General features: G+C 38.8%; 1 protein-coding gene across 1 annotated transcript in view; it reads left to right on the top strand.

Moving 5' to 3' along the window:
- Positions 1–26,249, top strand: part of furinb (furin (paired basic amino acid cleaving enzyme) b) — an 88,592-nt gene that overhangs the window by 44,694 nt on the left and 17,649 nt on the right. Inside the window, exons 3-7 of the mRNA XM_052598183.1 lie at positions 3,209–3,307; positions 8,786–8,881; positions 11,559–11,687; positions 13,870–13,946; positions 25,667–25,755. Coding sequence (XP_052454143.1) covers positions 3,209–3,307; positions 8,786–8,881; positions 11,559–11,687; positions 13,870–13,946; positions 25,667–25,755 — 490 coding nt within the window. The remainder of the gene's footprint in view (positions 1–3,208; positions 3,308–8,785; positions 8,882–11,558; positions 11,688–13,869; positions 13,947–25,666; positions 25,756–26,249) is intronic.

Here is a 26,249-nt window from a genome sequence, read left to right as displayed (position 1 = left end):
CAGGTGAAAGAAAAATAATTATTCTTAGAATAATAAAAGAATGCTTGAGGGAGTGCAGAGCGTTGACTGTCTGGAGAATTGCGAATTCAAATGCCAGTGTATCTAAAACCAATTAGACTTTCTGTATTTCTTTTTTATCGCTTTCTATGGATTTTCTTTACCTTGCATTGTTCCTAAAATTCTGATGTTTTTTTTTTCTGATGCTTATTGCATGATGCTGATTGGCTTCTGAATGACGAAGTGTTTATAAGGTACTTGGCTGATTTAATACATCATTTTCAGGGAAAAATGAATACGTTTGCCAGGTTGGAGGCATAGTATTGAGCAAGTGTAAGTCCAGTTTTACATTTGTGAAAAGATTGGTGCTTGTTACTTATGGACGAAAGTCCACATTAATGCTCTTTTCCCCCAATGTTCTCTATACAAACATTCATGGACTGAGACCTCTGTGAGAGCTGTTATTTATATTATTTTTCTTTTCCCAAGATGAGCTGTTATTTCATATATTTCAGATAAACCCACCCTAAATGACACAGAAACTAAATTGATTGGGATTGATCTCTTTATATGTCTAAAATGCCCTCTTTCTGAATAAGTGGGCGTCCCTTAGCCAGAATAAGCTGCATTTAATAGTCTAAATTAAAGGGTTAAAATTCAAGTAGTCATATCATGGAAAAACATTTTTTTCCTAGGATCAATGAAAGTGTGCAAAATGGTGTAAGAAAAGTTCACTAACAAAAACTGACACAAAAGTGTCAAATATGGCTCTTTAAAGCACTGTGGTAACAAATATGCCTCACTTCTCAAAGGTTTGCGTGTTGTAGACCAGTAACTCCTCCATCTGGGTGTGCTGTGTTCGCAGACTGCCAGTAAAAGCATCTCGCCATCTTTAGGTCTAATAAAGGCACAGTCTCTCAGTATGTGTCATGTCCAGAGGAATTGGCTCTGAGAGAAGCGAGCCAGTCTTTCAGATCTCTGGTCTTTGGGTTTATGAATTATACAATCACGCATCAGGCCAAAGAGAGTAATGATGTTCACATTCGCTTCTTCTGTAGATCAAAGTAAAGGGTTATCCATCTTTCTTTCCATCTCTCTTTTCAGTTCCATCTTTATCCATCCCTGTCTCTCTCTAATACACACATTGGCTCACAAACACACTTATACACACAGTAGTAGTATTAAAATCTTAGTGTAGGTGAAAGAGACAGAATAACTGCGATTCGAAGAGTATAAAAAGGGAGTGAAAAGAAGTAGAGGATGAAACGAAGTGGTGTGTGGATTCTGTGACACATCTGACAGCACATGCCGTGTGATTTGAACTGTAAAAGCTGGAAGCTGATCCCAGCCTCCAGAGCGTTAGACCCCATCCTTGTTAACAACATGCTACACAAGTCCTGCAGACCCCGTCCAACACACTGGGGCAGATCAGGGAAAACCTGGTCTCCAGTTACTCTTTTAGAACACAGGAGGCTTAATGGAGCTCCTAGTTAATACATAACAGATTGCAGATGCACAAACCGCTGATAAAATACTAATTCTAAATTCTTTAGTTTTATATTTATTTATTTAAAATGCATCTCTTTGATGGATTCAGGTAGCAGTTTGTTAGTAGATTCAAACCCACAATTGAACTTTATTCAAATTAGTGTTTTATTAAAGGGAACTTGCTCATAAGAGTTATTTGTTCTTGAATTGGACTACACTGGCCACGTTGTATTATTTGTTTTTGTGTGGAGGAGATTGCATGCATTGTTTTAGTGTTATTTCCGGTCTGTTTATCTCATCACATTCAAGTCAGACTGCAAACTCATAACTCTGATAAGATATCATTTGTTTTGCTTTGTATACTTTGTATATTCGTTGGTTCAGCAAACACTGGTTGACATGAAGTAAGAGTTTAGAGCTGTAAAATAAATATCAATATCAAAGCCCACATGAATTGCTATGTGCAGAGTTTAATGAGAAATTTGTTTCTGACTTGATTGCAGGCCACAGCTGGCACAGTTTGTGACTTGGTTGAGATCTTTCCTGGAGACAGCTAAGCAAAAGTCTTCATTTGCTTTGGCCAGGAGACTTTATTTTTTTTCTGAAAGGTTTCAGAACACCGGGCACGACTTTACCCAATTTACCCACTTCAGACACTCACGCTGAGTCCTGCTGGTTTCGGAAAGCATTTCCATCCCCGTATGATCCCAGGGGACACCTCTGTAGTTTCAGTGAGACAAGTAGATGATGGCAGCAGAGGTCATGTTATTGATCACACGGACATGGAGAGTGAGAGAGAGACGGAGACGGCAAAGGAAACCAAGAGAGGCCGTCTGCAGTGAAGCGTCAGGGGAACAGAAGCCCAGCAGGGAAGCGTTTTGATAAATGGACGTCATTTTAGCAAGGAGACCCTTGACTGTATAGTGCAGGATCTATTCATTGACGTCACTTCTGAAAGAAGTGTGTGGGTTTTTGGCCGTCCAGAAGTTGCTTTCAGCGTTCTACTGGGAACAGAAGAAGATGACTAATGATAGAGGCATGATTCTCTCACATACACACACACACAAGCTCAAAGTACACAAGGTTATGAGCTGCCCAACTAAGCACCAGATCCCACACATCAGTGTGTGGCGCTCCAGATACAGGGAAGTTTCTGCTTCTATGTGCTGCTTTACTGAACCCAAGCTTCTGTGGATCAGATTAATAAAAGATAGTTAGATCTTTTCGTCTCCATCCCTCCTTCCTTTCGCCATTAGACATTTTTAAATGCTTGTATTTTGCTCTTTTTTTGTGTGTGCTAATAGTACCTGAAATTGTAAAGAAATACTTCAAACTTGTCACCATGTGCGTGTGTTATGAAAAAACCTGCCTTTCATCATTTTCAAAGAATCTGTCTCTCAGTGGGGAGTTATTTTTACTGTGTGTGTGTGTGTGTGTGTGTGTTACGTGTGTGTGGCTCTGTTCTGGGTTTTGTATTAGAACTTCAAGAGATAAAAATATGTGGCTGAACCTTTGCTGCTCAGCCCTTAATGTGTGTGTGCATGCGAGCGCGCGCGTGTGTGTGTGTGTGTTGGAGAAAGAGATGGCCTGGTCTGTGAGCAGGTGCTGGAGTTAATGAGTGTGTTTCCCTCTGGAGTGTAAGATCATATGACCTTGTACGGTGGGTAAGACACGACTCCTTTGCAATAGCACTCTAATATATCACCTCTGTGTGTGTCCACAGGTTTTCGGGGATTATTATCATTTCCAGCACAGGGGTGTGGTGAGGAGGTCTTTGTCTGGCCATCGCGGGGTTCATGTCCGACTGCACACCGAGCCACAGGTAAAGAGAGTCACTCACAAACACGACTGTACAGTTGACAAAGTGGAGAAGTGAAGTGGGAGGTAAAGAAAATATAAGGTGAAAAGAAGAAGGAAAAAATTAGAAGGGAAGGAACAGATTAGACAGTTGTGTAAAGAGAGCAGAGGAAAAGAGGAGATAGCAATGGAGAGATGAGAAGTGATGAAAATAAGTGGGGTAAGGAGAGAAATAGAGGAGAAGAGACAAGACAGGAAAGGAGAAGAGACAAAAGGAAATGGAAAAAAGAAACTAGACAAGAGAAAATTAGACTATGGGAGATTATCTCCATTTCTCTTCTTGTACCACTTTTCTTTTCTACTCTTCTCTTCACTGCTATCTCCTCTTTTCTTCTGCCCTCTTTTCCCCTCTCTTCTCTGTTTGTGTGGGATCTCCTCTCCACTCCAACTGTCGCATCTGTTCCCTCCCTTCTTATTTTTGGAGATGAAATGAAAGGAGATGTGAGGAGAGTTGGAGGACAAGAGAACTATGACAGGATAGGAGACCAGACGGGAGGAGACAAGATAAAAACGAGAGACAAGATAGGAGAGAAACAGATAAAACATGACGGGATGAGATGAAAGAGATGGAGGCAAGAAAAGAAAATGTGAAGCAGGAGATGAGAAAGCGGGAGAAGTGGGCAGAGGAAAAGAGGAGATAGAGGGAGGGGGCAAGAATAGATGATACAAAATAGGACACAAGATGAGAGCAGGAGAGGGAGGAGACAAGATGAAAAAAGTAGAAGGAAGGAAGGAGTAAAGTGTGAAGAGATGAGACAAGAGGTGGGACAAGACCAGGCAACAGGAAAGAAGAAGAGACAACAAGAGACCAGAGGAGATGTGACGACTCAAGAAGGTTGTAGATGAAATAAGAGGAGAAAATATGAAAAGATAAGAGACAAGATGTGAGGAGACGGGAAGAAATGGGACAAGAGAGCAGAGGAACTGACAAAGCAGGAAGTGATTGAGGCAAAAAGAGAAATGAGAAGGATGGAGAACAGATGAGACATTAGGAGAGGAGATGATACGAGAGGAGAGGTCATTAGCATGCCATGACAAAGTAGTTCGGCCAGAGTCTCAGATGGTTGACTGTGATTTTTATTGGTGTGTGTGTGTGTGGTAGTACTAAAGTGCAGGACTCTGGCTATGCCGATAAGTTATCTGAGAGCAGCACAGGCATCCCGAGCGACTGCATATTTGGGCCGCTGGCTGCAGGCTTCCATAGATCTCCTGCTGACAAGCCTCTTATCTTCACTCTCTGAAGCTTCAGACACTAGTTAAAACTCCATGCACACTCTGAGATCCAACTACAGGACTAATACTGATGCCCTCCCAGACTCCACCTGCCCACAAGACCCCAGCTAAAAGACCCAATGACTCCTAATGCTGATCCATGACAGCGGAAAACGAGAAAGGGGAAGATACAAGCAGGATTGCTGCTCCCTTGTGTGCTAGCCTCTATTTATGCAAGGCTAGAAGCATTAGGGTTCAGCTCTGGGCCTGTGTCTGTTGCGGCGGGTCAGGCATTCTTGTTGCCAGGGTTCATTTTGGCACAAGCCTCACGCGTACAACACACAAACACACACACATGCATCGCCTGCTCTGCATTCCGAGGTCAGCACGGTTTTATGCTAATGAAGCAGATTTCTGAAGGCTGCCGCTTGTAAGCACATTCCCTCCAGCGACCGGAATTTATACAATATTGAATGTAGGTACGTGATCGTCTTCTCCCTCGCTAACCAGAATTTCATTCGCTCGCAAAAAGTCAAAGTGGACTTCTCAGAAGTTTGCCAAGGGACGAAGTGCAGCAAGAGGTGAATGGCACAGGAAACGCATTCTTCCTCCAAATCTGACCTGGCCTTGCTCCACATTTGCTGTTTTAGAGATAAATTTAGCCCAGCGCTGGCATTACTGCAAAACAAGGGCGTAAAGGACGACTCACTCAGAGGATTTCAAGCGTACATGTGTGTGTGTGTACGTGCGTGTTTGTGTGAATCACTCTCGTCTTTCAGCAGAACACTAGCTGTGAACCCTTGCTACGTTACTGTATTACTACACTGAAAGATTTTAGCTCAGTGTTTCTAAAAGATGAGCCTTTGGTTTAGTTTGAACCGCATTACATTGTCACATGGTCATGCGAGTCAGCTCCTGTTGTCATGACACAGACAAAAAATATTGTTTACTACATTTTATTATTTTTTATTATTATTATAACAGTTTTCCATAACAAGAATAAATATTTAAATACATTAAAAGAGTTAAAGCATGTCAAAAAAGTTATTTTAAATTTCAATTATATTTCAGTGTTAATGTTTTTACAGAATTATATATACATATACTTGCCTTACCTTGCCTTGCCTAAATTATATATATCTATATAAATAAAACAGCTAGCTAGGTTAGCTGATTAGCTTCAGAGTCTATAGATATCAGCATGAGTTCATACTACTCTTAACACTTTCTCTGAGAAATGGATACATTGAGACTTGTTTTCTGGTTTGGTCAGGTGATGCTCAACATATTCGTGTCAGTTAGGGTGTTTTCACACTTGGTTTGCTTGTCTGGTCCGAACCCGAGTTCGATTGCTCCCCCTACCCCTGCCCCCACTGGACTGTGTTCATATTATTTTATTTGGGTCCAAAACGTGGTTCGTTTGCGTCATCAAGCCAGCAGCTGTTTACATCGTTGCTTAATAACAGTGGTGCAGGAGAAGACACCAAATCCATAACATTACTCTCTGCGCTTTAATATATTTACGTTTTTGACGTTCGTTTTGTTTTCAAAGCTTCGGTACATAACAGCACTCACGTCTGTCTTACGAATGTACTGCAGATGATCTAAAGAACATTGAAGACAAACAGAAATGAGATATAAAGCTCTCCGTTTGCTGCTCCTCAGGAAAGTGAGTGAAACACACAAACACACATTTTTATAAAATAATAAGTCATTAATAGTCATTCACTTCTGCAATTTAGTACGATTGTGTTCACATCAGCAGTGAACTGTACCAGAGTTCACATGAACCGCACCCCAGACCTCTCTTTTTAATTTGACTCGGGTATGGTTCGCGGGTGGGCACCCGAGTTCGGAAGACAGCGTTCACCTCATCCAAACGAACCGAACTCTGACGTCACTCGAACCCGGGTGCTCACTAAAAGTGCCAGTGTGAAAGCACCATTAAAATAGGTGCAACACTCACTCTTAAAACGATCAAGACTTTATTGGTTAAAATAACGTTTCAGCCATTATCAAGGGACATGTCTGCTGAAGGCCTTGATTATGGTCGAAACGTCATTTTAACCAATAAAGATTTGATCTCTTCAAGAGCGAGTGCTGCAACCTTTTCTAACTGACATGGCTTTTAGATTTTTGGTTGCACCTCCTCTTTCTTTGGTAGGGCACCTCTTTTCAGTAATCTTTGATGTTTAACAAATCCCTCATTATCACATGAACAAAAAGTTATTCAAATGAATTTAATTTAACGTTCACACGTTAATAAAAACGGCTATTTGTGGAAATTAGCTGACTGATTCTATTCATTATTCAGACCATCTACATGTTTGATTTGTCAGTCAGTTTAATTGATTCATGAAAAAAAGACGTTGCAAATTGGACAGTGTGTAGTATGTGCAGTCAATACTGTAAGTTCAGAGTTCAAGGCAATATAAAGGTGTCTCGTCTTGTATGTGTATGTTGTTTTTCAGAGCACAACTCACCCATCCATTAACCAAGAGATGGTTAGTTTTCATCCCTCTGACACAACCTCCTAAATTACACCCTCCAAGCACACATGTAATTATATAAACAATGCTTTGTGCTGAAATGCCAAACTGGTGTACATGTGTCTTCTCCAAGAAAGAATGGTTTTCTATCCTATCAGAGCGATAGAATGGACATGAGAATGAAAAGAGGCAAGACTTAATCACTTTAATCAGTGGGCTCTCTGGTCATCCCCTTGAAAAGAGTAAAATGAATGCTGTATATGAGTCAGGGGCCCTGTGGACCTTTAAGCTCATTTAAAACAATTGTTTTGCAGAGAGAGCACTTCATACATCAATAAGTGTCTGGTTCCTGATTAGATTTCAGCCTCCGCTGCTAAAATCTCTGATGCGAATGTTAATGTGTATGCACTGTATGTTAGCCATGTCCATCTCATAATGCAAAAACATTTGTTACAGCACAGCTGGGGGTAAATCCTTATCTGATTTGGTGGTATAGATCATTTCTCACTGATAGAGTTCAGAGAGTCATGGTGAATAAAACCGTGTCGTCTGAAATCATTACAAATGTCGGAGTACCGCAAGGTGATGGAAAGATCACATTGATACTCAATGTAAAAAAACAAAGCAGAGAATCTATTTTCTTCGCCGTCTTAGGTCATTTGGAGTAAGAAGGCAGATTCTTTTGTTGTTCTATAGGTCTGTGATAATGAGCTTACTGCAATACTGCAACTCTATTTGGTATAAAAGTTTATCTGTTGCGCTAAAAAACAAGGTTTTTAATCAATTAAAAATCTGTTCAAAGATAGTAGGTCAGCCGCTTGAGAAGCTTTACGATTCATCCTATTATAAGAAGATGCTTAGGCTTGCTAACAATATAGTCTCTAATCCTACGCATATACTGCATAAAGACTTTGAATTATTACCGTCACAACGGAGGTATAGAGTTCCCAAATTTAAGAAAGTGAAGCTGAAAAATTCTTTTGTGCACCAGGCAATCCTTGCACTGAACAAAAACACCTAATCAGAGATCAAGAGTATTGGGACGGTGTTGCGGATGTATAAATGTTGTATGAAATGTATAATTGTACGTGCTAGAGTGAATGTCAATGTAGAATGTATGTTAAATGTTGTAAACATAAATACTGTTATGCAAGAAAAATTTCAGACACAGTCTGACAATAAAGTATAAAGTAAGTAAGTAAGTAAGTATTGCTCAGAGGTAGCTCTTTCATAGATCAATAGACTTAATTCAGTTCTTAGTGATGTTTCATGTAAGTGTTTGTCTTTCCACTAAAATTCCCATATATAAAACTAGCCACAAATGAGTCAGCCATCAACATACAGCAAGAGTACATCAGGGTGGAGGGAATTACTCAGATCACTTGATCTGAGAGGAATTGGATGAGAAATGTTTGAGTTTATATGAAATCTCTCACTTTTCATTGCAGATTTGTAGTCTTTGCAAATAGCGAGAAGCTACTTTCATTTTCAGATGAAACTTGTTTTTCACGCACACACACATACACAGCTAAATGAAACACTATAAAAAAGCAGCCTGAAAAGCACACCATGGGTTAGTGTGAAATGTCGATATTTTTAGTGCTAGGACAAGCTGTGCAGAAGAGACGTACATCCCTGGTTAAAGGTGGAAATTGAGATGTGTGATTTACAAGGATGTAGGTGTGTAATATTTGAGATATTTCCTCTATTCTGTGTGTGTGTGTGTGTGTGTGTGTGTTCAGGTGATTTGGGCAGAGCAGCAGATTGCCAAGCGAAGACACAAGAGAGACATTCATATTGAACCCACCGATCCCAAGTTCCCCCAGCAGTGGTACCTGGTAGGTAAAAAGCTATTGTATGTATTTATATTGTGGCTGTACATTGAGCTTTTGAATGCAATGCGTCTAAAGCGCTTCTACAGTGGAAAGGAGTCCGCCCTTGATCTGTGAGCTTTCTCATTCTCTCTGATTCTTTCCCGCTCTAATTCCCCCATGTCTGTTTTGAAATATATAAACAGTATTCTGTGTGCTTACACAGTCTCAAGATGACATTGGAATTGATCCTTTTTTGCTTGGTTATTATATGTCTCTCCTATTATTGTGAATGATACATCAGTGCATGCTATTCTAAAGGACAGAAATGTTTTTCTGAATTTTTCACCACAATATAGAAGCTTTCTCAGCATCTGAAACAACTTTTCTGACCTAACCAAGACTACCGGGTGAATCTGATTGGCGACAACAGCCAAAGAGGTCAAAAGAGGACCTTTTCAGCTTCCATTAAAGTAACATTAAATAAACTGAATGTGATCTCTGAGGTGTACTGAAGTAGAACTTGAAAAAAAATCATCTAACCACATAAAACAAGTGTGATTAGCACAAAAAGAGAATACATGCCTTATGAACTAATATAGAGAGATTATAAGGGTAGTTCACTCAAAACTGAAAATTCTGTCATCATGCATTCACTTTCATGCCCTTATAAATCTGTGATTTTCTTTGTGCAAAGTACAAAGTATTTAAAACTGTTAAAGCAGACTGGGTCCAAAAAGCATTGGGTGAACAAAAAAAAGTTTTTGGGTGAACAGTCTATGCATAGTACTGCACTGGATCACATTTGTTTGGGAGAAGAATCATTTATCCATGAAATTATTATAAATTAAAATCAAAGTTAACTTGTGTTAAATGTATGCATTAAATGAATTAGACTGTGAGTCAGATTTTTGACTACACTAAGTTATAATGGATAGTGTTCGAAAGTCAGTAAGATGTTTTGAAAGATATTAATACTTTTATCCAAAAGGGATTCAATAAATTGATCAAAAATGACAAAAAAGGCTTTTACATGTACAGTCAAGACATTTTGATAATGTTTTTTAAGTGATATCGAAGACTACATTAGTTATTAATCAAATAAATGCAGCTTTGGTGAGCATAAAATACTTTTTTTAAAAGTCAAACATTGATTGGTAGTGTAGATATAGACAAAAATAAACCATATTTCAATATTACAATAGCAATTCAGATTTCTATCATATTTTTTTTATAGAATGAAAAGAAGGCAGATAGTACTACAGCCTAATGTGTTGTTTATTTAAAATCACATTGGACAACACCCACCCTACATTATTACCTGAGGAATATTCTGTTCCACTCTGAAATACATCACACAGTTGCAAATGTTGTTGTCAAATCAAACAGTGGTGTAAATAAGGCATTGATATATAACTATCTGTTATTCAGGTTTGTCTTGAGACCTGCACGCACACGCAGACAACAAACCGAAAACGAAGTGAGCTAATGTATTGACAGTCACGTTCACTGACAGAGAAGGCACAACATCATATTAACCTTCGCCGAATCTGTTTAAATCATTTTATTAAGTGATGACAGATTCAGAATGAGTCTGACTCACCGAGTTTATACAAAACTTACACCAAATAATGAGTATGTGTGGGTGTATGCTTGAATACTCGCTCGCACCGGCGTGCCTTCAAATGTTTGTTTGCGTAACTGCTTTTAAAGCTCTGTTCGGTATTCAGAGCATGAGTCCTAGTCCAAAACATATTAATGTGTGAACCGAACGACCAGAGAGCATCCTAGGCCACGGATGACAAAACAAACGCCAGAGCTGCCATTCTCCATTAGCATGCTAATCTGTTAAAGTTTCGGCTCCTTCACAACCTCTTTAAGCCACATCTGTACGTGCTACTGTCAAACATTACCCCGAAACACACACACTTTTGTGCTTTTGTACCAGAAAATGGTGATTGTATCATTGTTGACAAGGGAATGAATGCTTTTTAAGTTGTTTACTCTGAAGAAGCAACACAGAACGATGAGCAATTTGATTCTGTCTGCTTATTTTTATGCTTTTTGTCAGGGGGAGAGAAGGTCGCGAAGGGGGCAGTTATCTGAAGATGCGCCAATTGAAGTTTTTCATTGTGTTTCTGCGCCCAATTTCCACATTTACGTTTAATGTTCTTCTTTTCTTGCATTGAAGGAAATATTCAGCTGTGGCGTTTTAACCGACAGTGTTGAGCAAAACGCAAAGTGTGAGGAAATGAAATAGAGCGAGAGAAGGAGATAGGACAAGAACTTCACTGGGGAAAAAGCTGTCAGGTTAAAAGGAATGAGTTTCCACACCTTCTGGGATCATCCTGCCGACAGGGTGACATCTGGGAGGAAAAAGCATGTGACTGTGTGAGCAGTCATCTTTCATTAGCATTAGCTCCTGCGGCTGGGCCTTTCTCACTGGCAAGGGTAAAAATTCAGTGTGTGTGTGTGTGTGTAAAGTACTGTAGGTGTGCTTTCCTCTACTGGGAGGTCTTGGTCAAAGACTCTGTTAACTCTCCCCTCCCAGAATGGCTCTGAGGGCTTGTGTTCTGCACACGGGAGCTTTACAGAATCCGATATTTGCCTTTGCTGAAGGGAAATAAAGAACTGAGGAATCTGGCACCAGTAAACTTGCATGTAAAATCTTGACTTATTGATGAAAAAATCAATTTTCTTGCAGTACAACCCCAGTCATGGAGACCTGAATGTGAAGGAGGCCTGGGCCCAGGGCTTCACAGGAAAAGGAGTAGTCGTGACCATTCTAGATGACGGCGTTGAGAAAGATCACCCCGATCTAGCGAGAAACTATGTGAGTCATCCTTTTTCACAAACTGTACATTTTAAGCAATGAGTGAGCAATGGTATTTATATGACTGATTAATAGACCATATTTTCCGGACTATAAGTCGCACTTTTTTTCATAGTTTGGCTGGTGCTGCGACTTATATTCAGGTGCGACTTATTTATCAAAATTAATTTGACATGAACCAAGAGAAATGAACCAAGAGAAAACATTACCATCTACAGCCGCGAGAGGTTCTAAATAAATGTGATTTATAGTCCAGTGCTACTTATATATGTTTTTTTCCTCATCATGACGTATTTTTGGACTGATGCGACTTATACTCAGGTGCGACTTATAGTCCGAAAAATACGGTATATCGAGACTTTGTGGTCACTTATGTTATATGTTAATTAAATGTATACTGTTATTTAGCAAGGATATATTTAATTGATCAGAAGGGACAGTAAAGTATTTATAATGTTGTTTTTTAAATAAAAATAAATTATTCTTGAGCACCAAATTAGCATATCAGAATGGCTTCTGAAGGATCATGTGACACTTAAGACTGGCGTAATGATGCTGGAAACTCCGCTTTACCATAGCGTGCATAAGTTACATTTTAAAATGAAGATACAAAATAGTTTTAAATTTTGGTCATATTTCAAAATGAAAATGTTTTTCCTGTATTTTGTTCAAAGTAATGCAAACCAAGAGACTAAAACATCAAATAATCATATTAACCCTAAACTTCAAAGATTTGAATGGTAGTGTACATTTAAATGTAATACGTTGGTATTACTTACTTTACTGAAATAAACACTTTTTGACTAAAATCTTAATAAGAGGCTTGTTATAAATCATTTGATATGCCTCAGAAGTTGTACATGCAGTGAAAAATATATTTGTGTTGTGATCAATCAATTATCACAAATTATGGATGTACCAAATGCATTAAAATAAGGCAAAATATTTCTGAAGCAAAACTGATTTTTTTGACCTTTTATTTCATATACAAATCTTTATGAGTTAGATAAATAGTGTTTGCAAATGTAAGATTTTCTGTAATTCTTCAGGCATTTATTATTAATTCACTGACATTGACGTTGTCATTTATAATTAATGTATTGACTTTCCAAACCTGAGCTGCCTTACCTACACAGTCTTTAAAAGCATTGTATGTAATAGTCAGTCAGTAATGTGGACAAGTATTTGTGTTGTGTAGTCTTTGTTTTTAACAGTAGTACATTAAAGGGAATAAATTTGCAATGCTGCTGTAGCCATCTAAACACCTTTTGAAAAACAAATTGGTCTTTGATTATGAATTTATATTTTGTCAAAGCATAATGAATGGAATGTATCAGAAGGGCTGTGCAGTCAGCGCTATTTTTAATCATTGGCAAATGGACACCGTCACATCAAAAAATGTCTCCGAACGCTCTGTTGCATGTCATTTCACTCTGTCTGAACACGTATTATATGAGCGGCTCAAAAGAAATGCATCTGATATGCGTGTGGCAGACATGACCCTAAATCAGCCTAATTATACAGGGCTTCATTAACATTGATGAGTCACTCATATGGCCCACTTACTAGTCGATTTTGATAATATGTAATTTTGTACATTTCTGGTTCACTGAATTCTTAATGCTCTGATTCAGTAATACATAATTTGCCGTTAAAGCACGGTAAAAATGTGGTTTCAGTAATACAGTCAGGATTATTAAAACATTGCTTAATACCTGGTTTTGCATAGAAATTAGACTCTTCACAGTGGCTTCATGAGGTAGTTGGGGTTACCGAACATTTCTGTTCAGCCTTATTATACATTCTATCCCAGAATGCTTTCTGCTTAAATCGTTCTTGCCTCAGGTGTCTCAGGGGTTTGTGGCATTTTACCTCAAGCCTCCCTATGAATTGAATTCATATCAGCAGACAGTTTGCTACTTAAGAAGCATATTGGTGTTGTGGACATGACCCAGTATTGGTCTAATTATACCTAGAAGTGCTTAATTATTAAAATATGTGGTTGTGCACATCCTTAATTTGAATATTCAAATTCATATGAAATGTCTTATAATGCCGTCTTGGTAGGTGTGCATCCAAGCAATGCAAGATCAAATTCAGTGCATTTCTCAGTGACCGCACAAAAGCTAAGGTTGAGTGTTGCAATATGATCTTTTTGATTTATGCTATATTCTATTTTTAGGATCCTGATGCCAGTTATGATGTGAATGACAGAGATCCGGACCCTCAGCCCAGATACACACAGCTGAATGACAACAGGTACGAATTTATCTCTCGTCTTTTTCTTTGCCGTTCCGATCGGTGCATCCACAGCAGGGTTGCCAGGTCTGTCAGCCTGCAACAAACATGCCATATTGCAGAAGCTCTTTGGTTGTAAATGTTTTAGAGGTTCTTTCAGGTGACGAGAGCCAGGAGCTGTCTTGTGCAAACATGCGTACTGCTAACTCCGGCTGTGTTTGGAAACCTAGTGTGCCACCTACCTAGATTGCATCTTGGATGTGTTTGATCAAGGTAGGCAGCTCGCTAGGGCTCTTCTCTTTGGTGCACTGATTTAAGCTGTGATGTACAGCACTTAACTGAGGCGTGGGGATGCGTTGTTCGGTAGGTTTGCAGTCAGCGAAGCACCTGCCGTTCAGAGACGTGCACCAACAGCTGTTAATTACTCATGAAAAATGCATTTCATAGGAAATCTTGTAACTGCACAGTTGCGTTTGGTTTCTCCAAAGGGAGCACTTCTTTTTCTGTGCTTCTGCCTATCTTTTTTTTTTTTGTCTCTGTCTGTCATGTAGCAGCAATCAGTCGCCTGCTGCAGCATCGTTGAAATTAACCGACCAGTGACCTCTCTCTCATCTTTCACTCTCCACGGCCCTTTCCGTTTTTATGTTTGAAAAGCATTTTAAGCACTATTTAAAGATGCACAATCTACAATATAACAGTCCTCCGTCTCGCCTTCCTCTTGCTCCGTAAATCATCTTAGATTTAATTTAGTGCACTGAAGACATTTGGAGGTTTACTCTTTCTTTTTGATTGACTCATAGCCATTAAGCGTCACTAGATGGAGAGTGTCCCCATCCCACCCCTTTAACCCCCAGACCACTTCTTCATCCCTCCACCCTGAAATCTCCCAGCAGCCCATGCATCGCTCTGCCGTCAGGGGGATTTGCTTCAAATCTCTTGCACTCTGGGCTTCCTGCCAGGGCTCTTTCTCCCTATTTCTTTCTCTTGTTATTTTTTGTGTGTGTGTGTTTTCTGTTCAGAATCTCACAGCAGAAGGATGGAGGGGAAAGACTCCAAATTTGGTATCTCCTCAGAACAGTGCAGCTTACAAAGTTGCGGAAGCAAATCTTCTTTAACGAATCTGTTAACTGCCATGGTCGTGCTGGAGTGCCTCGCTCTGCTACTAACACGCTGAAGTTACTTTCTTCGCTCCTGCTAATACCGTCGGCTGCTGCTTAAAATGTGACAGTCGCTTGGTGGCAACAGTGGAGCCGTAACAAGCATTCGTTATCCTCTCGGTGTCCAGACACACACACACATCAATCAGCTGAGAAAAGTAGGGGGAATCCATCCCCAACACCTCGGCAACCCAGCGCACAGGAAGTGTGGCACATCTTGAATGCTTTGGCTGTCAAGATCATTATCCTGAACTGAATCGGTTCGAGTCCATGAAATGAGAAGCAAAATGCATGACTGTGTCAATAGCTGAAACATTGAGGCGGTCTCATAGATGGCAGATTGCATCAGAGGGATTTATTCCATACAGATGAAAGATGCACATTATGGATACCAACAAAATTATATGTTGTGAAGTACAACCAAGAAACAGGCTTCTTTTATGAAAAGCAGCTTGTTTTTACTTCTTTGAGTCCCCTGTAAAACCTGATCTTGAGATGAATTGGATCCTCGGCTATAGAGCAAAGCACATGGCAGAGTCATGAAGCCATTCAGTGTGATTAAATGAGAGATAGTGCCAGTGTTGCCACGTTAGCATTCATGCATCTTTTGAAGACAAAAACACATTTGTCTTTATAGCCTATATATTGACACTGGCGTCGCTGTCCACACTAAAGAGTAATTGTTGGCTTCATGGCTTTTATGCACGGATGACTACCAGTGCTTTTAGAAACAGAGGCTTTTCATTGTTTTGTCAGGAAGATTGAGGGGTAGTACAGCTTTTAGACCGCTTATTTTTTATTTCTTTTTTTTTTCCTGAAAAATCAAAAAACTTTCAGTCTGGCACTGTATTTTTCTCTGCAGTCTCTTTAGAAAAAAAAACTGCACATTTTTGGTCACCATCAGACTTGGACACTTCATAGCTCAAAACTCACATGATGCTTTTGTTCTCCTTGATGATTGTCCAGAAATCCCTCAGGATAAGAATAATAGGAATAAGATGAATTAATATTCTTTCATCATTAACAAAATAACAGATCCTTTTTAAGTAGAGATGCACCATCAGTACAATATCGGCACATATTTTTCAGTTCATATTTTTATTGCGTGTATACATCTTACTAAGTAAGTTTTTTTCAATGTTAAAGTTGATCTCCATTTATTTGATCAGAAATACAGTAAATCATTTTAAATAACAGTTATCTATTTTAATATGCGAAATGCTATTTATTAGCATCATTACTCCAAGCTTAAGTGTCACATGATCTTTCAGAAATCATTTTAATGTGCTGATTTGGTGCTCCAGAAACATTTCTTATTATTATCAAAACAGGTGTGGAAACCATGATGAACCTTTGATGGCTAGAAAGTTCAAAAGAACATCATTATTAAAAAAATGTTTAACATTATAAAAGCATTTTCGTCAATTTAATGCTTCCTAATTTAAAAATTAAATTATGCAGAAAAAAGTCTTACTTGAACGCTACGTTTTGAAGAGCATGTGCATGCTGATATGCCCTATTTAAAAAAAAAAAAAAGCTGATCTAAAAAGTAATACTAATAAATTGTAATACTACTTAATTTTATTTCGCTAGTTGAGCTTTTATGATAATTAAATTTATCCATACAAACAATGCAAATTACTTTACTTTTGTTAAGAGCTCCGTCTGGGTTTGATTTAGAAATATATTATTCGCAAAGAATGGCTTCTCCATCATTAACTAATAAACTCAGTTAGAGATTTGTGTGTGTGTGTGTGTGTGTCTGTGTCACAGCTCTATTCAGTCAGAAATCACACAGAAGCAAATGATGGATGGTTATAATGTCTAATTTAATAAACTAGGCGTTAAACATTAATTAGTCAAATAGTCCAATATAGATAACGGAGACAAAAAGTATTAAATATGTATAAAAATGTTTGTGTTTTAGATGATTCCAAACATGCGGTGCTGGCATCTTCAACAGGCTTAACTATCTGACTTAACCAACCAGACTTGCTTTTTCAGCAAGCTCAGTTTCAATGCTTTGTAGTGATTTCTTCTGAAACTTTAGAGGAAGTACACAGGAGAGTCTATTTCTCAGGTGAAAAAACTGAAAAAGCAGGAGACGCGTCTCCATCTGCTCTTCATTTCTATCTAGGAGAAACAATTGAGATCTCATATTAAATACATCTAATTTTCTTTCCTACGGGACATCGCCAGGTGCTCAGAATGATACACTGATCCAAAGACAGCTGTCGTTCTTTGATATGTTCTCAGAACATGGCACCAAGAGACTATTTCAATGCCTGTCTCCTGAGAGAGAGACGGATGCAAACACAGAGACAAAAGGAGACAGTTTCCTGTATTGAAGGGCACCATAAGATGTTTTTTTTTAGTTGATTTATTTCACAAATAGCTAATATGCACAGAAACGCTTCTTACATTTCTTTGAACCCAATCCACACAGGCAGTGCAAGTGAGCTGAAAGCTCTGCATAATTTCAGCAGCATCATGCTAATGTTAGATAAGAGGGTGGAGGAGCATGGCATACATCTTTGTTTTCGTAGCCACAATTGTACACACCTGCTGTAATCAGATCCTCCATGACCCATTTCATCTGCCGTTGCAACATGTCCCGGATTTGAAGCTTTTACACTAATGTTCAGTGGGTCTGGCTTTATTTGGAATGAACTCTCTGCCAATGACGATTGGGCAGTAAAGTGTTTATTCAAATTCAAATACAAATTGCAGAAATGGTTTGGCGTAGACTGAGAGCTGGAACGACAATGAATGGTCTCTCTCTTCGTCTCTCTCTATCGCACTTTGTGCTGTAGTTGTGATAAGGGAGTGATGCGCTTGCTGTTGTGGGGTTAGTAATAAAATATGGGCCTACATGTTCTATATTTGGCTCTTTTTATTTGCCGCTTGAATCAGTGGTTCCAAATGAACGTATGTTTAATTGAATATTTTTAATTTGACATTAAATTAAATTAAATGTAAAATATTGTAATTTTAAATTATGCATGCTCATTTCACCCTTTTTTACATTTATATTACATTTTCCAGCATCTAAAATGTAATCTTTAATAACAATAAAAATGAATGAAGACACTGTTAAATGTAATCCTTAGCAAATCGATTTTCAACTATACATTATAGTATTGTGATTCCGTTGTAGCATTTTAAAAAAAATTGTTTTATTATATGGAATTTGAAATTGTAATTTATTTTATTTATTTATTTGTATTTAATTATACATGCTCATTTATCTTATTTTAACATTTGGGTCATCTTTACAGTCATCTAAAAATCTTTAATAACATTAATAATTTAAAGACGCAGTAATTATAATGTTCTCTAAATAAATATCCATTTTTCATACTATAAATTATAATAGGATGATTTGGTTGTAGCATTTAAAATGATTTTATTTTATTTATATTTTAATCTAGTAATTCCTTAGCAACAAGAATCTTAGACTTTTGCACAAGCAAGCATCAGTAAATATTTCTGGAAAGCTTGAAATTAATATGTATATGGTGCAGTTGTGGCCTAATGGTTAGAGAGTTGGACTTGTTACACAAAGGTTGCAGGTTCGAGTCTCAGATCCAGCAGGGATTGTAGGTGGGGGAGTGAATATCTAGAGCTCTCTCCACCCTCAATACCACGACTGTTAAAAAGTTGGATTCTAATTCTAAATAGAAAAAAAAACGCTTTAGACACATAACCAAGTACACACCTCTGGGTTTCTTTCAAGTTTCGGGAAGTTTTTTTCAATCTTGGAGTTTCATTACATCATGAAGGTTGGAACTCCTTATAAGGGCACTCCTTATAAGAACACACCCACGCACGCATCGACCAGAGCAAGAACAAGAGTGCACCCTTCAACACGCTTCACTCGGAAGCGCTGCACGGGACTCACTCGGGAAGAATGGCTCTAAAGAAGTTTTTGGTTGTAAGGGAAAGATAACCTTGTTCAGCTTCCCGAAGAACCCAGCGTTATGTGAACAGTGGATGCAATACATTTTTCGGGGCAGCAACATCGTTTGGTAGTGAAAGATGGAGCAGTCCCAGCTGTAAAAGATCCCGGTCATGATGTCAACATGTGAAGACGTATATGATGCGTGGGGACATAAATGATTCTGCGCCACAATCATGTCATCGCTGGAAATGCTATGATGTTTCGAGAAGCAATGAAAATTCGCTATTTGTCATGTATGTTTTGCATCATGATATGATGAATAGATGGTTCATTTTTTACAGCAGATTCAGTGAGGTTAGAAGTAATCTGCGGTGTGTTATGGCTCCACGGGAACCGGAGCAGATCACGGTCACTCTAGTCAATGCTTGTGTTTATACCAGCCAGCCACGGCATGCTTCAAATGCAGCTCTACACACTGCTTGGCTAAAAATAGTCTTTTATGGAGGACAGAACAAAACATTGTCAGAGCCGTTAGGGGTAATGGTAATATAATAAACTGATCATGGTCTGCTTTTAAATGAACATTTATTTATAAAACAAAATATCTTCTTTGGCCATATTAGCCTACTTAATACCATTTACACAGACTTTACTCCTTTCAAACTTGATCTGGAATGTCACCATTTCTGTCACTGCAACTTCTCGATCGGACGAACGCACACACAATTGAAATCGTCTGCCTGATGAAAAAATGTATTTAGACAAATTTAGTTAATATTTGCATCATTTATGATTTAATTTATCCACCCGCATATAATCATAATTATTTTTTTATACCCGACCCGCAGATTATCCACAGTGGATATAACCATGACCAAACTGTTTTGTTCTTTCAGTAGTTAAAAGGTTTCTGTTTATTTTTTCCCTCTTCAGTCTTATATTGGACAGTATTAAACTTTATGAGTTACATTAGACTTTTCCATGTTGGAGTTAAAATGTTTCTATTTATTTTGTCCAGTGTTAAATTAAACCTAATGTGTTGCATCAAACTTCTCCAATTAGTTATTTTAGGAGTTAAATGTTTTATTATTATTATTATTATCAGACTTCTCAATTTTATGAGATTAAATGTTTATTTTGTCCTCCACAGTTTACTATTGGATAATGTTTAAATAAACCTTGTGGACTGCATCAGACTGCTCCATTTTGTTTGTATTTATTTTTTGTCTCATATTAAGTATCCTGATTATCCATGTTAAGATTCCTTATTATGCATAAACCCCATTTTAAAGGCATATTAAAATGTTCACCATATAAGGAATAATTTGTGTGATTATTTATAACATTATTACATATGTTATATAAAGCTTGCCTTGAAGCATCAGAATCGGAGACCAGGTGGAAGTCAGCTTGGAGACACTTTGTTTGTTTGTCCATCGATATCCAGGTCTCGTTGGCTTTATTGAATCAATAAACAAGACCTTAAAAGTCCTTCTCTTCCTTTCTCTTTCTTCAATTCTAATAACGCCTGTGATGGATGGATTGTGTAAGGTGGCTGTCAGCCAGAGGTCTAAATAACACGGTTAGGCATGAAGCCCCTGCCTCCCTACTCAACCCTCTGCCTCACGTAACCCAGACCTGTCAACCTGCCTTTCCAGCGCTGTCGGGCCTCTGGAATCTCATCAGAGATGCTGAAAATCTGACCCAGCATCCACTGCTCCCTACCAGCCAGGCAACTGAACCTAGAGACTCAACCATGACAGGGACTTCAGGCTAGGAGCAGCGCTTCTGACTTCTGAAATGTGCTTCTGTAGTTTCGCTACCACTTCCATCACCCTCTCATTTCTCATCCCATTATCTGAGATTCTTTCTCTTTATTGCTTGCTGACTCTCTACCTCCTCCGTTTCGCCTTCTCATTCAGGACATGTGGGTTTCCGAAACCCTGCCCGAGGGCTGAGTTTAGCTGGCTGGAAAATGCACTAATCCTTTTTAGAGTGCTTCCTAATCCAAGCCTATTGAAGAGAGGAATAGAGATGCACTGCTCTACGACACATGGCCGGATTCCATCAGCATACTGTACACAGACTCATCACCAGTTTTCAAGGGCACCCTATGCCTCTGAGCGGGGGGATTGTAAATGCATGAATCAGGAAATTGAAAGGAACATAAAACAAGCTGATAGAGGGCTAAAAAACAAGGAGACAGAAAGAATTAGAGCATGTCTCTTGTCCTGCTTTCAAGTGTAGTGGTTTTGTTGTTGGCAGGAATGGAAAAAGAAACTCCACTTCCATTCAGGTTCATTTTCACTCTCTTCTCTGCCTCTCCCTGGTGGGCCCCAGGCAGATCGTTGCGGTCCCCGCAGGGAAGGTTGAGATTGGTGGTAATTTTGCACCTAAATAGTTGTCGGACAGGGAGGGGAGAAGATAAGAAAGTGATCCGGTCCACCATGTTGTTTTTCCTTCTAAGATGTAAGCAGCTGCATCCACAAACAATTTCTGGCTCACTTTGTGCTTTAAAAAAAATAATTTACTGTCTCTTAAATCAGTCCAAATGAGTTCATTCTGCGGAACACAAAAGATATTTCAAATTCTTTTGTCCATATAATGAACAACAGTGGGGTTCAAAACAACTCTGGACCCCACTGACTTTCATTTTATAGAAAAACAAACCAGTCATACAGATTTGGAACAACATGAGGTTCAGTTTTTAAGTGAACTATCCCTTCAGGAAACTGTCGAAAAGAGGTGAACCAGCAGATAGAGGCTTACAGCAGATATTCTCCAGCTCTTTTAACATCGCTCCCTTGAGTTAAAGTACTCCACAGATTTCCCACCGGGTTGTCACTTCATAATGTCCGACAAAGTATGAAAATGTTCATTTTAATTAGCTTTTTCCAATGAATCTTTCTCGACGAACCCTCTTATATAAATGTGAATAGGCGTCTTAATGATTATAGTCTAGTTGTTGCATCAGTTTGATGTTGATTTGTAGCCAATCAATTAACACGTTGCCACCGCCATCTTTTTACAGGTTTATGGTCGAACCATCATTTATCTAAAGGCACACAAGGACGCTTGTTATTGCATCACGTGTTCGCATTCTTTTCCCCACCCGCACATCATTTGAGCTCATCAGCGTTATTGTGACTCATGGCACTTTAAAAAATACTGAGACCACAGTTATCTGAATCAGTGTTTTTGCACCTCGCTGAGCTGTGAAAGGTAAATTAGCTGAACAGCATCTCTGTAGAAAAAGCTTTCTCTGCAGTAGGGAACTCTAATCATCCGGAATAAGGTTTCGGGTTTACAAAGCCGTAGATTGGATCTGGTCACGAGGTGCCGAATGAGTAAAATCTGATTGTGAAAACATTACGTGGACTCGGCTATGAAACAAAGCCCAGGACTGAGTCACAATCCATTACTGTTGTGAATAAATTAATGCCAGTGCCCGAGGTATGCATTCCCCACATCTTTTAAAGAACAAACACTAACTTTTTACAAATTGACAGGCTCCACATGTGCTGCCCACAAACAGGAGTAAATGATAGGTTGATTGTTTTTATGCTTGAATAGCTGCCAGCGAAGCGACCTTAGTGTTTTTCCTGATTTTAGAAGAATGGACTTTTTCCTTTTTTGCAAGGAGGACTGTTTGTGTTTGGATTGGTTGTGTTACGGTCCTGTGACTTCTTTTGAAACTCATTGTGTAAAATAACTGACCTTACCCTTGACTGTGCCACAGCTCCATAATGATACCCATTGAGCCCTTGAGTTTTGACTCCATGTGGGTGTCTTTGAAAGTTGTAGATGGGAGTATGCAAATCAAAGCAATATCACAGCATCAAACATTTTACATGGTGAATTTCAAAGAAGAGTTTGTACATTACACAACCTCGAGATTATACAGCCATTCACTTTAAATCACGTCCAGTCAATCTTAAGGAGGTCCTGAACAATTTGAATAAAATGTTGACAAAGGTTGAGTTTAACCTGCACACATTTACCGTAATTTGGCAAATTTCAGTACTGTGGAGCCCTTAAAGGAACAAATTGATGGAAAAAAATTATGAAGTGGGAGGAAAAATGTTCAGTGCAATTGTGGTGTTTTGCCAAATGTTGTGTTCCGTCAAGTTTTGAGTTTGTCTGAAAAACTTTGCATTGTCTTGCAAAACCTTTTCTTGGGGGAATGCAAAACATTTGTGAGAGAACGCGAAAGTATTAAAAAAAAAAAGTTTCCTTCCATCTAAATTTATTTTCATCTTGATGTCCCTTAAGGGGCTCTATTTAATAAAAATCCACAATTTTGTGTGGGTAAAACATTTCCCCAGGCAGATTTCACATCGGGTTCAGATGGTCATGCGAATTCGCAAGAAAGCTGCTTGGTTTAAAAAATAACTTCTGTAGCAATTCATACATTGCTACTATTTACAATAGACAAGGGGCTTTTTTCAAATGAAATTGTGTTGAAATTAGGCTAGTGTGAGTAACATAAACAGTTAAAATCAGCACATAACATATTGAACTGTCTAGTTTACCTTGCTACCACCTGACTAGTTGGCCATTCTGAGCCATCTTTGTATATAAGGTGTGCATAAAATATCATTTTTACTGTAGGCTATTCCCTTATGCAATACATTACAGCTGCAAACAACCTCCTGAACGAGCTGATATAAAAACTGTATTGTTTATTCATGAGGTGTGCCCAGCTATCAACCATTCGTCATGATAACTGTCACCTTGCCTAAGACAAAATGCAAAAAATGACGCTTTATTGCAAACGAAGGCTTTACAACCTCAGCACGAAAATAATTTGTTGTGATTCAGGGCTATTGCCCTTCATATGAGCATGCGCAAAGGTGTCATTAGACTGGCAGAATGATGTTAATTGTGAGGAAAGGAAAAAATCGAACTGCCTGCTAGGCAGGTTAACTAGCTACCGTGCTTGTTAGCATAAAATAGTTTTGGTCTCATTCACTGCTTGAGAGAGATAGATCCTGATGGATAAATCTGAATAAGACACGTTTTCTCCTCTATGTGATGAAGGACGTTATCCTGAAAGTATGTCCTGTAGTTTCACATGTCCTGGAAAATAAATTCAGTCCTAATTATGGTACGGTTTGAATTACTAGCACACAGCAGGTTTTGTGGAAGGCTGAGAGTGTTTTCACCTTGTGTATTTGCTCAGTAGCCAGAAACAGATCTTAACGACCTGCATAATGACCTGTCGAGAGCCCCTGCTTTCAACATCCGTGGACACCTCCCTCCTCAGCAATTATTGATTAGATGAAATACAATACATCTAGAGCCTTAATCAGAAGCTATTGTTGCCCACCTGAGCTTTACACGTTTAACAAGATCACCCATGTTTGAACCGCTCCCTGTGTTCCGATTTTACTGATGTTATTTGAAAACTCTGATTTGAACATGCAGATGTTTGAAAGATTGGTTAATAAGTTATTTATCCACTTAATTTGTTTGCATCATTACTCAAAATCTTTCTAGAATTTTTTTCTTATAAATACAAATTATTTTACCTCTACTAATTAAAGTGATAAAATATCATTATGTGGTTTGTTGATTTCACATTTTTATTCTTTTTTTTAATTTAGTGTATTTTACTTTTGTAATATATCATGTATATTGTACAGTGCGTTAGGGGTGTTACACTGGCACATGACTAACACAGCCACTGATTCATTTAGGAATTAACCAAGTGACTAACTTTGAATCATTCACTCAACCGATTCATTTCGATTCACATCACTACTGTGTGTTGCTTGTAGATGCTCAGCAATTGATTCTACCGTGCCATTTTTTTAACTGCTTTTTGTTGATGGAGCAAAAATAGCAAATAACTGGCAATGTTATGTCAGAAATGTACTTTACTCAATATTAAATTGTTTACACTTCTTGAGGATTTCTAATTTGGATCATGGTTGGTGAATTAATTGCAACTACAAAATAACTGTTGGAATGCTGTCCTGATACTGCAGGGGTGTGAATTAGCTATTATCGTTCCTCTCAGTGTGCTAGACTCGGTTAATTTAGTGTTCTGAGCACGAGTGCGTAGAGACCAAGAGCATGAAGCATATTCATTAGTGTTTTTTTTTTCCCGTTGTATGTCATGTTCATGTGTGCCTTATAATCTTAATGTGTATGTTTTGGTGTAAAACGGCAGATGTAATGAAGGCTCTGGTGAAGCGGGGCGTCCGCCTCAACACATCTGCAGTCTCATGGGCTCTCCAGACCCTTTTCTCTGGTCCCTATCGTCCCGTTCTCTGCTTTGTCTCAGGGAAACAATGAGCTCCAATAGAGCACAGATGAATGGAGTGAATAGCTCTAGCAGTGCACACGCAAAACCCAGAGCCAGCTGCGATTTCTTTAGACAGTGAAGTTCATCTCCAACATCCCACAGAGATTTGTGCAGTTCTGTAGGAACCATCAGGGACAACTGTTTATTTATTTATCCTTGTCGCCTGCAAGGACTAAGTAGAATTTAGTTAAATGATAAAGATAATGCATGTGTATTTGGGTGTGTCAAGAGCTCTGTTGTGATGACAGCACCCAGAGAATTTGTGTGTAAAACGTGGACTGAATTTGAAGCGGGATGGACTGAATGTGAACTGGATGTAAATTAGACGACGCCACACTGTTCACTAGTGCAAACTCTGTCTTTGTCTCTCTAGACACGGGACACGTTGTGCCGGGGAGGTGGCGGCAGCAGCAAACAATGGCGTCTGTGGAGTGGGCGTGGCCTACAATGCCAAAATCGGAGGTGAGTGCAGAATCCGATTGATAGAAATTAGCATATGGTAATAGGATCAATCAAATAGGTCGCGCATTAAAACTATCCAAGCATTCTCTCATTTCCTGCCCTTTGTGCATTTAATGGCTGATGTCGTCATGCTGCTTTGGACTAATCTCAAATGCTTTATCTTTCAATTATAAAACACATCCATTAAGGTGAATATCTTGGCTATTCCGGTCCCATTGAGTGCTTTCAGGGCCAGACATCCCTGCAGGCATACACAAATTCCCCATCTCTTATTTTAATAGTCTTTGTAGGAAAATATTTCTCCATCTAGATGAGGGTGATTAAGGCAGAGGGCATTGCCTGAGTCTGCATGTGATTTCTGTGTTTGTGTGTGTGTGTCTTTGTAATAAGAGGATAAATCTGCCGTGTGTGTGTGTATGTGTAAAGAAAGCAGATGTTGCTGATCTAATTGGCCACTGGGTCATGTGTGTGTGTCTGTTGCTAAGATTATTATT

The sequence above is a fragment of the Carassius gibelio genome, chromosome B25, assembly GCF_023724105.1.
Source record: "Carassius gibelio isolate Cgi1373 ecotype wild population from Czech Republic chromosome B25, carGib1.2-hapl.c, whole genome shotgun sequence".
NCBI lineage: Eukaryota > Metazoa > Chordata > Actinopteri > Cypriniformes > Cyprinidae > Carassius > Carassius gibelio.
The sequence above is the reverse complement of the archived record's forward strand: the minus strand, read 5'-3'. Positions and strand labels throughout refer to the sequence as shown.